Below are 14,417 nucleotides of genomic sequence, written 5' to 3' on the forward strand. Positions count from 1 at the left end.
TACTATTATTTTTGTATATATTCATTTGGAGTAAAAAAAAAATGCGAGGGCCGGCACTGTGGCACACTTGGTTAATCTTCCACCTGCGGTGCCGGCATCCCATATGGGCCCGGGTTCTAGCCCCGGTCGCTCCTCTTCTGGTCCGGCTCTCTGCTGTGGCCCAGGAGGGCAGTGGAGGATGGCCCAAGTGTTTGGGCTCCTGCACCCGAATGGGAGACCAGGAGGAAGCACATGGCTCCTGGCTTCGGATCAGCGCAGCACCAGCCATGGCGGCCATTTGGGGAGTGAAGTGAACCAACGGAGGGAAGACCTTTCTCTCTGTCTCTCTCACTGTCTATAACTCTACCTGGCAAATAAAAAAAAAAAGAAAGAAAGAAAGAAAAAAAACTAGGAGAATATACCCAGTTTAAACTAGCAAAATCTGAGATGTGGATAGCATGAAATTTAAAGCATCTGAATTTTTACAGTAAGTACACATCAGAAGAGTCACAGCAAAGAAGTTTAAATTAAAAATCATTTAAAAAGTATTATCAAGAAATCAGAAATTCAGAATATAAACTAGGACCCTGTGATTCGTCAGTTCATATGCAAAGGACCATACTATCTACTCTGAGCCGTCCTGAGTCTAGCACTTTCGAGTTGTGAGATCATTGGCAAGATCCTCAATTTCTCTGCACTGCCAGTACTCTTGTCTTGAGAAGGAAGACAGGAGCCAGCATTGTGGAACAGCGGGTTAAGCTACCATCTGTGATGCTGGCATCCCATGTGGGTACCTGTTCAAGTCCTGGATTCTCCACTTCTGATCCAGCTCCCAGCTAATGAACCTGGGAAAGCAGCCGAAGATGGCTTAAGTACTTGAGCTCCATAACCAGGAAGAGTTAGGGGGTGGCTGCTGACATCCAGAAGAAATGTAAAAAAAAAAAAAAAATAACAAGGCAAAGAAAAGCCAGTCATAGCACTTCTTACCTTAATACTTGATGCACGCCTATAAACAAAAATGACATTCTCATTTTTACTACAATTCCGATTTCTCTAGGTTATTAGATTTTCAAATAGCAAATAATGACTCCTCCAAAAGGGACAAACTTAAGATCTCTACCCAAAGAAAGCTCACTTTTCCCCTTCGTCCCTTGCCAAACTCAGGTGCCATTAATTACCTCCTTCACAGTATTAAAGACAGGTAAGCCCAGATGTGTCTTGCCTCCTTTCCCTGGAGTAGTTCCTCCAACGAGTTTGGTACCATATTCCAATGCCTGCTGGCTATGAAAGGTGCCCTGAGGGGGAAAAATACACAAGATTCATAAGAAAAGGCAGACTTAGAAGCCAAGAGCTGAAAAGGCAATCTTAGCCACTTAGGAAAAGAAAAACAAATAGGTTAAGTATTCCCAGACAATAAGGTATATCTAGCATATTCATCAACTTACTAAACATAGTTTCAAACCTTAAAGCAAATCGTGCTTCTGCAAAGCCAAACTATGAAAAATGGTCTCTTTTTATTCTGTTTTCAAACTTGGCTGATGATACTCTGGTATTTACTTAAAAGAACATCCCCTTTTCTTTATTCCTAAAGTCCCCATGTCCACACCCTTCTCTTTGTCCAGTTTAAAATCTGTGGTCAAGAGGCCAGAGCTGTGGCGTGGTGGGTAAACCACCGCCTGCAATGCTGGCATCCTATATGGGTGCCCATTTGAGTCCTGGCTGCTCCACTCCTGATACAGCTCTCTCCTATGCCTTGGGAAAGCAGTGGAAGATGGCCCAAGTCCTTAGGCCTCTGTACCCACATGGGAGACCCAGAAGAAGCTCCTGGCCTCGGATCGGCCCAGTTTCAGCAATTGTGGCCATTTGGGGATTGAACTAGAAGATGGAAGACCTCTCTCTCTCTCTCCCCATTTCTCTGTAACTCTGCCCTTCAAATAGATAAACAAACCTTAAAAATAAAAAAAAAAAAATCTGTGGTCAATCATACTCACACAACAACCTTGGATCTCTCTCACTTGAAACTACACATGTAACAAAACCAAAAACTTGGCTAAATCCAATTTGCTACCTACTCTACGACTTCACTTATGCAGCCAAACACTACCAAAAAAAACAAAACAAAAAAAAAAAAAACATGCTGACTTGTCTCACTTTAAATTACTGATCATTAAGTGATCCTTTTATTCTCTCAAAGCTCTCATTCAATCTAGTCACTTTAAGTGAGCCTTTAATGCCACCCAGCCAACATCCACTATTCCCCTACCCATTCACTCTCCTCTCAACTACAACTTTATAGGCAATACGGACATGATATTTTTTTTGGGGGGGGGGGGGGCGGTTATAGGAGGTCACCCTATAACTCGTAGGCTATTTAAAAGCATTCCTGGCCTCTTCTAATTAGATACCAGGACCACATCCTCCCCTCCACCCATCATATTCTAATAATCAAAAATGCCTGTAGGGATTAGGATTTTTTTTCTTTTTTGCTAGGATTCCGAGGCTCTACTTCCTTTAGTTTTCCTCTGCTTTCTTTCTCCCCAGACTTCTATTTTCTCCCAAAATTATGCCCTTAATTATGTCACTCTTATAGCAATAAATGTCACCCATAAGGTAACCCCTCCTAAGACCTTTGCTTTGCACTCTATACTTACACTGCCAACTGCCGACCTGAAATCTTCACTTGGAGAACTAGAAGGCATCCTCTATTTAACATGTTCCAAACCTGAGCTCCTGTCCATGCCCCTCCACACTCTACCCCATCTCAGTTAAAAACAACCCCACTCTACAGCTGTTCAGACCAAAAATACTGAAGTCACCCTAGATTCTTGTTTCTTATATCCCACATCTGATCCGCTAGCAAATTTTATTGCTTTACCTTCAAACCATAAACAACAACTTCTCCCCTTTCCACTGCCAAGACCTTGATCTAAGTTACCAAAATTCTTCAGGGATTATTGTCCATGCTCACTTTCAATCTTTTCTCCACAGGGGCCTCATAACTTCCCTGGATAGCAGGAAAAGCCTGTTTCATGGCCTCTCTTAGCCCTTTGCATCAAATGCACTTTCTTAGACACCTACTTGTTTCATCTCCCTGTCTCCTTTAGATCTTGACTCAGAGGTTAGGACTTCTCCGATCACCTAATGTAAAAGTCCTCTTTCTTACATCCCAACCACCACAATTTTACACACATAACCAAATCTTCCTTTGTCTCGTTTATTTTTTCCACAGTATCTATACTTCTAATAAACCACATAATTCATTCATGGATTTTATCGATATATTTTCCCCCTCACTAAAATCCAATTCCATGAAGTCAGGCACTTCTATTTTGTCCATTATGATATGGCATCTAAATCAACACATTGCATAAAGTAGGCATACAATGAATAGTTGTTGAAAAAAATGAATGGAGCTATATGGTCACTCTACAGGGACCCAAAAATGTTGTCCCAAGTATTCAAGTTCTATTAAAGGTAAAAGTAAAAATGAGAATGTTTACCAACATAACAGAGACATTGCTGCAACTTTTACTGTATTTTACCAAAGCACTGATCCACATCAGAAGAGAATTAAAAACAAATACCTAAACTGGTCTTTAATCCATATACTTTGATAAACACTGCCCTTGTCTACACTGCCAGATACATTCAAACAGACCGATTTTTTTAGTCTTAATGTAGTGCTAAACAAGGATATCATTTCCATTCAAAATAAGCTTATTTTTCTGGGGCTGGCGCTGTGGTGCAGTAGGTTAATCTCTGCCTGTGGTGCCATCATCCCATATGGGAGCCGGTTCTAGTCCCAGCTGCTCCTCTTCCAATCCAGCTCTCTGTTGTGGCCTGGGAAAGCAGTAGGAGATGGCCCTAGTCATTGGGCCTCTGCACCGGTATGGGAGACCGGGAGGAGGCACCTGGCTCCTGGCTTTGGATCAGCGCAGCTCCAGCCATAGCGGCCATTTGGGGAGTGAACCAATGGACGGAAGACCTTTCTCTCTGTCTTTCCCTCTCACTGTCTGTAACTCTACCTCTCAAATAAATAAATAAAATATTTAAAAAAAAAAATAAGCTTATTTTTCTTAGTTCTCCCATGATCATCAGCCAGTACAGTTATGACTAGAAATAATTTTAGCAACTCATAAAAGCCAGTAAAAGAAATTAGATGGCACCCTTTAGAAATCTGCACTGCAGGAATTTACTCTAAATGTAAGTATTCCTCATTCACATGTGGAACCATGTGTGCACTGGAAAGAGAACTGAGATAAAATGCAAATTTAGAAGTAAACTCTAAATTTCAGACTTCTTAATAAACTCCATAGTAACAATCTAAATCAACAAATCTAACAATTAAAGCCTTTGACTAGTTTAAAAAATCAGGAAAAGTGATTGCTGGTAGCTGAAAGACACTGAAACCAATCTTAGATTTAAACATTTAGACAAACCACCACCTAATTTAGGAAGCAGAGACAATTCAAAATAGTACTTATACCATGGACAAATGTTCTCACAAAAAAGCTCACAGGATCAAATAAAGTTTACCAAACAAAGAACAAAATCATATATAATAAACTCACATCAGGAGTTTGGGTTAATCAAGCATTTGATTATTACAATAATGATTTTTTTATAAGGTTTTATTTATTTATTTGACAGGCAGAGTTACAGACAGTGAGAGAAAAAGAGAGAAAGGTCTTCCTTCCGTTGGTTCACTCCCCAAACTGCCACAATGGCAAGAGCTGTGCAGATCCGAAGCCAGGAGCCAGGCACCTCCTCCTGGTCTCCCAATGTGGGTGCAGGGGCCCAAACACCTGGGCAATCCTCCACTGCTTTCCCAGGCCATAGCAGAGAGCTGGACTGGAAGAAGAGGAACCAGGACTAGAACCGGCACCCATATGGGATGCCAGTGCCACAGGCGGAGGATTAACCTAGTGCGCCACGGCACCGGATCCAATGATTTGTTTTTAAAAACAGGCTAAATATAACTTGAACTAAGCATGAGAGACCTGGACTGAGTTCCAGTTCCCAGCTCCAGCTCCAGGCCAACCTCAGCCATTGCAGGCATTTGAGGAGTGAATCAACATATGGGAGCTCACTCGCTCACTCTCAAATAAAAATAAATACTTAATTTAAAAATAAAATAAAGAACTATAAATAAAAGTTTCTAAGTGCTTGAAAAACAAAAGTTATAGCAATGTGAATATTTAGGGACCATCCTCAAGATGAAGGTTAGCATTACTGTCTGTGGGATTTGATTCACCACCTGGCTTTGTTAAGTTTTATTGGAATATACTCATGCCCATTCAATGACATATTTCCTGTGACTGCTCTCTTTGTTACATGCTGCTAAGTAGTTTTAACAGAGACTGTATGACCCACTAATCTTAAAATGTTTACTATCTGGCCTTTTACAGAATAAAATTGCTGACTTTAGCTCTAGATTATCAATCTACTAAAAAAACTGACATGGCAATTCTTTCAATTACAGAAAAATTATTAACTTTTAAATTACAAAAAAATTTACAAAATTACCAGGAAAATCATTAACTGCTTTTATCTTGTCATATCTCTTAAAAATAAAGGAAGGAATACACTGAGTTACGACATGTGGTTGACATGATTATCTTCTAATTGCTCTGTCATTTAAAAAAAAAAAAAAACTGTGTATATCCTACAATGGAAGTTTAAATTCATTCAACTGTTTCATTTATTTAGTTATCTCAGAGACAGAGACAGAGACAGACAGAAAACTCCCATCCTCTGGTTTACTTTCCAGACGCCCATAATGGCCAGGCTGGGCTGAAGCCAGGAGCCAGAAACTCAATCCTGGTCTCCCACATGGGTGGCAGGAATTCAATTTGAGTTATCATCACCTACACCTCCTAGGGTCCATATTGGCAAGAATCTGAAGTGGGGGACCGGCGCCGTGGCTCACTTGCTTAATCCTCTACCTGCGGCACCGGCATCCCATATTGGCGCTGGGTTCTAGCCCCAGTTGCTCCTCTTCCAGTCCAGCTCACTGCTGTGGCCTGGGAAGGCAGTGGAAGATGGCTCAGGTGTTTGGGCCCCTGCACCCACATGGGAGACCAGCAGGAGGCACCTGGCTCCTGGCTTCAGATCAGCGCAGCATGCCAGTCATAGGGGCCATTTGGGGAGTGAACCAACAGAAGGAAGACCTTTCTCTCTGTCTCTCTTTCTCTCACTGTCTGTAACTCTACCTCTCAAATAAATAAATAAAAAATCTTTAAAAAAAAAAAAAAAAAAGAATCAGAAGTGGGAATGGAACCAGGGTACTGTGATAAGGGATGCAGGTGCTTTAACCTATTAGGCCAAAAACTTGCCATGCTCAAAATTTTACATACACAGAGCTTTAACATCTGATTTTACATTTAGGAATCTGTTTTTCTAGACAAATACACTATACATGTAAATATAATATATGTAAATAAATAATAAAATATGCATATATAAAATGCTATAAAAATTTATACAATTCTTTCATATATATTTTATATATACACATTATTTAAATGTTTGTATGTACAGGAAAAAAATCTGGGAGAATACATACTAACTTATTAACAAAAACAATTCTTAGGGAGTAGAATGGTAGGAAAGAGGAATAAGAGATCCTTATATTGTAGATTTATTGTAAATCGCATGACAGATAAACATGCAAATTCTATGATGTAGGCAGAGGAGAAGGAAAGAGAATGAATATAAGTGAATGAGAACTAATTAAAATAAAATACTTCAGGCAATTTTGCTTGTCAAGCCTTTCAAAGACCATAAGTCTCACAGAGTATATGACTGGAAAAATCAATGTGCTGATGCCTCTGCCCACTTCCATTCCCATAACTCTCAGTTTGAGCATTTCTCCGCACTGAACGTGCATTGTGTATAAAAAAGTGGCTTTTCTGAATGCATCCGAAACAGAAGCAATCTACTATACCAACTGCTAAACAGAATGATCTGGTCCAACACTGGCATAAAACCAGCAGTGCTGCATTTGTTAAAAGACAGTATGCGGGTCTCTAACATGGCAAATATCTAAGGATTTTCAAGGTAAGCTTAAACATAGTTTTCAGCTCACAGCTGATTACAGTACCCATCCCATTCCCAAAATATAGCCCTACCACTGGATAGTATACTTTATATTATTATTTTTATAATATTAAAAATAGAAAATAGTTTAATTTTTTAACAAAAATCTAAATATACATACCTGCTTACCAGTGAAACCCTGGCAAATAACCTTCGTATTTCTATCAATATACAGATGTTTCCGGGAAGCTGTATAGGAACAATGCCGAATTCCATTTTGTTGCACTGAAAAGCAAAGATAATATGTTATGAAATTTTTCCAAACTTTGGAACCATGAATTCAACTTGATGACCCAAAAATGTAAAAAAATCTCTAATGCAAGCACATCCTTTGATTACAGCAAATTTAAATAATACTTTTTAAAGTATGGCAGAGAGAGATGGACAAAAAACAGAGGGCTCCCATTTGTCACTTCATTCTCCCAAAAAGTCTGCAACAACCAGGTTTGGGCCAGGCATCTGGGAATGCAATCCAGTCTCACACATGGTGGCAGCAACCCAATTACTTGAGCCTTCACTATTGCCTCCCAGGGCATTTCCCATAAGCAAGAAGCTAGTCAGAAGCCAGAGCTGGGAATCATATCTGGGCACTCTAATGTGGGACACAGACATCTCAACCACTAGGCTAACCATTTCTAAATGTCACTTTTTAAATGAGCCACTCTGACCACAGTAGTGGATTAAGAAGGAAAGGAAAAAAAAAACTACTTTACACTGGATCCCTCATTAACAAAAATCTTGTAGTGTTTTCTAAATTGAGATAAAAAAGTTGGTTTATCATCTTCAGATGAAAAGTGAGGCACAAAGATAAATAAATGGCTCAAATTAAATACAGGGACTGGAAATCAGGTATCATCACCACTAATAATGTTTACTAAATAGCCACCTGCTTTCCCATGACTCAATTTTTTAAGCCCAATACTTACAAACAATAAATGAGCCAAGAAGGACACTTTCTCAGGAGCATGAGTAAGAACTACTCTGCAACTCACTGCCCAGGAATAACAATACATTAAATGTTAAAGTTACAGAATAAAACTTGTCTAAAAAACAAAAAAAAAGTCATTTAATTTCTTCTGATCAAAGACTCAAGGACTCATATAAAAAAGAAAAAAGGGAAATAAAATAGGAAAGGAGAAGAGAAAGATTTATTTTTTTAAAAAAACTAAGTTATTGGGGCCGGTGCTGTGGTCCAGCAGGTTAAAGCCCTGGCCTCATGATATTCTATATACTTCTTTATAAATATATTCATCCATGCATACATATAAAGTGTAGCATGTAAAAATACACTGTTTTTAACAAATGAAAGATTTGTGAAAAGTGCAGCCTCACTGTAAAAATGAGGATAATAATATTACCTCAAGGGCTAATGTAGTTAATAATATATAGAGCAGATAACACAGTGCCTAGGGTAGAGAGAGTACTGATCACTAATGGCTATTTTGTTATCATTGTTTCTGATACAGAATGAGCAGACCAAACTGCTCTGTGGTATTCACTATGGCAGGCTATCATCCAGCAGGTGCCAGGCATAAACAGGTGAATAAGGCAGACTCAGGTCCTACCCACATCAGACTTCCTGCCCTGAACATTAAACAAAGGAACACAAAAGTAAAAACTGTAAGAACAATGATGAAGGAAAGGTACTGAGTTGGCCACATACCAAATCTTCTTCCCCAGTAGCAAATGCATCATTATAAACTGTCTGGTGGGACTAATGATGTAATCTATGTCCAAAGCACATCTGCCCAGGTAAGACTCAAACCATGGCCTTGTATGACAAACAACATGTTCCTAACCAATAACCTAAGACTCTGTTCATGTACATACTCTTATCTCCAACTCCCCTCTCAAACTGCATGCCCGTTATTCATTTATTCATGCAGATACTTGTGAATTTGTATACTTATTAACCATGTGTACTATGTATATGTAATATAAAGGCTACTATGGTCACCACCTGTAGGACCTCACAATATAGCACAGTTTAGCTGTCACTGAGCCCCAAATCCCAAACACTCCACTATTCAAATGTAAAATTATGTATTTAAAATTGACTTACACATAAAGCTTTGTTGGCTGTACCATATTTCATTAACTCTAAAATACCATTGGTTTTTTAAGTCCTACTAAGTACTGGTAAGAAAGAAAAAATGCTGTCATTTTTGTAAGATATCATCAATTCTAAAACATCGCAACTTTAAAATATGATAATGTAACAAAAAGAGGCAGTCTAAGGCAACAGAATGCCCATCTTTGGTGAAATGAAACTTCCCCTATCCTTAAGAGAAATTATTTTGAACATCTCCAATTTTATTTCTATAGAACAAGTGACAGTAGAAAATCAAATCATTTTTTCATGGCTGTATTTGTACATTTGGATCATGGCCAGTTTGTATTTTGGAAACAAAGGTTTGGTTGTTAGCTACAATGACACTAGACATTAGTATGAGAACATCAACATTAAGGATCTGCTTTTCCTAACTACATTTCTAAATACTTCACCAAGCCTAAACACAGGCCCACACAACGTGGCAAGCATTATAGTAAAAATCAAGTAGTAGCTCTGAACAGGGCAGTCACCTTCTCAGCAAACCTGAGGCTGGCCAAAAAAAAAAAAAAAAAAATCAGCACTTCAAATAAGAAGGCTCCAATTATCACACAGCACACATCAGCAGAAAGGATACTGCATAGAGTCACAGGTCCAGGTTCTAGTATCCCTTGTGATACTGACTGGGACACTGTGTTTATTTTCCCACTTGACAAAGGTATTGGACCACATAGATTGTGCACTTTAGAATTAAAATGCCACAGCCAGCGCCGCGGCTCACTAGGCTAATCCTCCATCTGCGGCGCCGACACCTGGGTTCTAGTCCCAGTTGGGGTGCCGGATTCTGTCCTGGTTGCTCCTCTTCCAGGCCAGCTCTCTGTTGTGGCAGGGGAAGGCAGTGGAGGATGGCCCAAGTGCTTGGGCCCTGCACCCGCATGGGAGACCAGGAAGAAGCACCTGGCTCCTGGCTTCGGATCAGCACAGGCCACCGGCATTTGGGGAGTGAACCAACGGAAGGAAGACCTTTCTCTCTGGCTCTCTCTCACTATCTAACTCTGTCAAAACAAAAAAAATTAAATGCCACAATTTTGAAGTTCAAAAATACTGGTTCCTATTCCTCATTAATTTTAAAAGATTCTATTTAAACTTCAATATTTCAATTTTAAAGATACTTATAAAATCCTTAAACTTAGAATAGAAATCTTTCTCACTTTTCACTGTATTTTCCCTCCCCACTTCAACTGGACTCTTTCCTTTTTTTCATAAGCTATAAAACTGGAGGGCTTAGGGGGTCAGGAATTGCTAACATTCTAAATTACCCCTCCCAGGAGGGTTCTGGAAGGCACATACAAGTGTTTGCTTGGTTTGTTCTTTTTAACTCAAATCAATATTGCAACACTTAAAACCTTCAGCACATAATGTACCATCAACTGAAATTTAAGAGAACAGAGGAAACAAAATCTTCTGGTATCTCTAGTTTTTTAAAAATATTACTTATTTTCATCTACTTGAAAGGCAGAGTGACAGCAAGAGAGAGGGAGAGAGCAAGCGAGAGAGCGAGAGAGAGAGCGAAAAAGAGAACTGTCCATTCCCTGGTTCACTCTCTAAATACCAGAAGCCTAGAACTCCATCTGGGTCTCCCACATGGATGGCAGGGACCCAAGGACTTGAGCCACCATCTGCTGTCTCTCAGGATGCATTAATAAGAAGCTGAATCAGAAGCAGAGTAGCCAGGACTCACACAGGCATCCTGGTATGAGGAGCAGGCATCCCAAGCCACTGTGCCACAACACTTACCCCTCTAGTTTCTATTAACCTTCAGATCATAATATGCAATTTTTTTTTTTTAAAGGAGTTTGCAAGGTAATGTTGTGGCTGCTATTTTTCTAGTGGAAGTAAAAATGAGCTTTAAACTGTGGTACGGGAGAGAGGATCTAGAGGGTTTTACACATTAAACACTGTTGTCTGTAACCCCAGTTCTAGTAGAGCAAATAGTGCAGCTCAGATCTCAACCTTCTCAGATAATTTAAGACAGGACTTGGATCATTCAAGACCACTCCAGCAACAGAAAACCAAACCGGAGGATCTCTGTGGATCTAGGGAGAAAGAACTTCCAGTTCTACGAGATGAGGACAGTCAAGGACTGCTGAAGGTAGATAAGGAACCAGCTCCATTAGACGCTTCCTTTCTGCTCTTGATTCCTCTGCTGTTCAGACACCAGACTTATCCGAGGTTAGGCTCTCCAGAAACCCAGACCAGCAAGCGTCCAGGACAGAAAGGCACAGGTGAACAACTCTTTCCAGGGGTTTCCCACCTCAGGAAATGCTACACATCCACCTTCTACACTTTACACCACAGCTATTCAAATGGAGCTAGCACAGGTCCATACCTAACAACTCATTCCTTAACCCTTCTTTTCCTTCTGCCAACACCACCCTCAAGTGTTATACAACCAAAATCTCCAGAAGACTTTCCCAAATAAACCCAACTCTTTCCTCTTTGACCAAAGCTCTCCAGCCAACTCTGTCCTGAAGTGATCTGGTTAACTAAGCAAAGCGATCAGGGCACGTTCACCACTGTACGCTTTGGGAATGTAATCTTCTCAAGAAAGGAATTAAGTCTCATCCAATACTTAGTATAAGCAGTGGAGTTGGAAGCAAGGTGGAAGAAAGGAAGAGACAGGAAAAGTCATTGTAACTGAGTGTCTATTGCACACTAGATGTTTTATATAAATCACTTCACTTTGCTGCACAAGGAACCCAGATCCTTCAGTACTTCATATTTCTATGATGCACTTTTTTTTTTTTAACCTTGCAACATGCTTTAAATAAGGATGCATCGGCCAAGCAACAGGGTCACTATTTTAATTTGTAATCCCTTTCCATTGCTAGTAGTAGACAAAATAATAGCGTTCTTTACAAGTGATGGTGCCTCGCTTTCATTAAAATCGGGAACTATTTTTGTGTGGTTTGAACCATTAGCTGAGACAAAGACTCAGAAAAGCAGACAAGGTTATCACACAGATAGTAAAGAGACTAACCAGACTTCAAACTCTGATGTGGCGAATTCCAAAGTTTCTTCCTACTGTAACCTATCTGACAAGCACACAGACTTGGAACACAGCAAGGATTTTCAACAGTCAGTGTTACTCAAGGACTAGAACCCTGAGTGGGAAGTTTTCGAGAAGTGAGGTGTTCATTCTGCCTGGTGGAGACACTGCAAATAACCTGGCGAAGGTCCTGGTCAACTCTAAACTTCCCGGAGTCTAAAGGACTCTGTTGACTCTGAATGCGGAAACCGCCTTTCCCCTGACCCTAATTCGGACCTCGGACTCTTCCTGTACAAGAGACGGCTCCATCTCCCAGTATCCTGCTAGGAAATCCCTTGCCCCATCTCTCCATCCAGACACTCACCCTCCCAGCTGAGTCCATCCTAGTCCTCTTCACTCCCCGCTCCAAATAGGGCCCGTCTAGGCGCCACCCCCACTGCTCCACTCGGCAGCGCGGGGGAAGAGCACGCTCCCAGCTCTACAGGGCTCCCAGCCTCGAATTAACTCCACCACCCTCGTCACCATCCTCCAGCAGCCTAAGCCAGAGCCCCGCCCCAAGGATCCCTTCACCCAAGAAGGTTCCCACTCCGGGCCTGGGCCTCCCAGCCCGCGTCGCGGCGCAGCCCTGAGGAGCCAGCTGCGGCCAGGGGTCAGGTCGTTGGGCCCTGCGGACCCCGGAGCCCGAAGGGGACAGGAAAATGGAGTCCCGGCCGCACTCACGGAGGAAGGTGCGCGACAGCAGGCGGGCGGCGACGAGGCCGCTGCTGCCAGAGACCATGGTCGCGGTAGCAGCGGCAGCAGCTAGGGCTGCGGTCATCCACCAATGACACTGCTAGGCCCCCGGGGGCCTTGCAGGGCCCGAAACCTGTGGGGCAGGGTGGCCAAAGGATAGCCTGACAGAATTTCCTGAAATGGGGGAGTCGTCACTGAAAGTGGACATGGTGTGTGGAGAAAGAGGAGCGACAGATTCTCGGAGAGCATATAATAAATAACTTCTTCCTCTGAAATGTGAATTTGAATCATCTTAATTATAAAGGCATTAGAGGAGCCCCATGAAGACTGGTTGGCGCGTGGCATTGTGGGAAATGTAGTTTTTAAGCGGGCGCTTGGGTCAAGAGCCGCGAGAGGGCCGGCGGGCGGCCCACGCCAGGAGGTGAGGGGCGAAGGGACAAAGGGAGTGGAGAAACTGCGAGGTGAGGTATGAGGAGCCGAGCCAGTCCCCTGCCCCTCGTTTATCGCCTGCCCTTGCTGGAGACCCGGAAGGACTGCGGATGGTGTAGCCAGTCTGCCCCCGCCGGTGGCCCGTGAAGGGAAGGTCCGGGCCAGAGAGACCAAACTATCTTACTGACACCTTCCCTGAACTTAGGAATCTTGGTTAAGCAAACTGTCGCACACCTCTTGGCTAGCACGAAGTGTGTAAACTGCTTTTGCTCTGAGGAGCCTAAGAAGTCCGAGGTCACGTGACTTTGTTCCTTGCGTGCACAAACCCTTCATTCCTGTAGGAGCTCTAGAAGGAACCTCAGTCCTAGGGTCAAAAGGTAAACGAGGTAAAGTCATCTGCTTCCTTGCCTAAAACTGTGCTCCTGAGGTTCCTCATCACTATCATCAGTAATACTGTCGTCCTGGTTTATTCAGGTAATCATAATTCGCACTGAGCTGTGTGATGAGTGAGTGGCACTACCCAAGGAGATTGCCCAATATTTCCTCTGTGTCCCAAATATTTTCAGTCTGGAATTGGACTTAGCTGCAAACAAACTTCCTCACCTAGGGGGGTCATTCTTTTGTGATAATTGAATTCCTCAAAGTTCAATAGTATCAGTGCTTCTAACAACGTCCAATATGAAGATCCACTTTAAATAGCAAAATTCTTCCTGAGCCTCCACTTGATAATATTTATACATTTACTTCCATTTGCTTGATACAATATATGGTGACAAAAATTAAATAATTTCAGTATGATTTTAATGAATTTATAGTTCTATGAATATAGACATTTTAGCTCGTTTTACACACTGGTATATCTCCAGCACCTAGAACAATGTCCAGACAAAGAGAAAACTCATTATTTGTTCAACTGAATTTATATGTAGAAGAAATATTAGTATATACATTACTTATGGAAACCACAGATAATGTTTGATGAACTTAAGGATTTGTTAATCCCTTGAATAACTACACTCTCACCCCACTTCAGAAGCTCACAGATGGGGAACAGTTGCACTAGACAGTAAATATACCTCT

The 14,417-nt window shown here is 41.5% G+C and overlaps 1 protein-coding gene across 1 annotated transcript in view; it reads right to left on the reverse strand.

Annotated features, from left to right (window-relative positions):
- SUCLG1 (succinate-CoA ligase GDP/ADP-forming subunit alpha) overlaps positions 1–13,014 on the reverse strand; it is a 32,616-nt gene extending 19,602 nt beyond the window's left edge. Inside the window, exons 1-3 of the mRNA XM_062209748.1 lie at positions 12,897–13,014; positions 7,199–7,302; positions 1,158–1,274 (exon numbers count right to left, since the gene is read on the reverse strand). Of these exons, the coding sequence (XP_062065732.1) occupies positions 1,158–1,274; positions 7,199–7,302; positions 12,897–12,993 (318 nt within the window). The 5' untranslated portion in view covers positions 12,994–13,014. The remainder of the gene's footprint in view (positions 1–1,157; positions 1,275–7,198; positions 7,303–12,896) is intronic.
- Between the last annotated feature and the right edge of the window lie 1,403 nt (positions 13,015–14,417).

This window comes from Lepus europaeus, chromosome 13 (assembly GCF_033115175.1).
Source record: "Lepus europaeus isolate LE1 chromosome 13, mLepTim1.pri, whole genome shotgun sequence".
Lineage (NCBI taxonomy): Eukaryota > Metazoa > Chordata > Mammalia > Lagomorpha > Leporidae > Lepus > Lepus europaeus.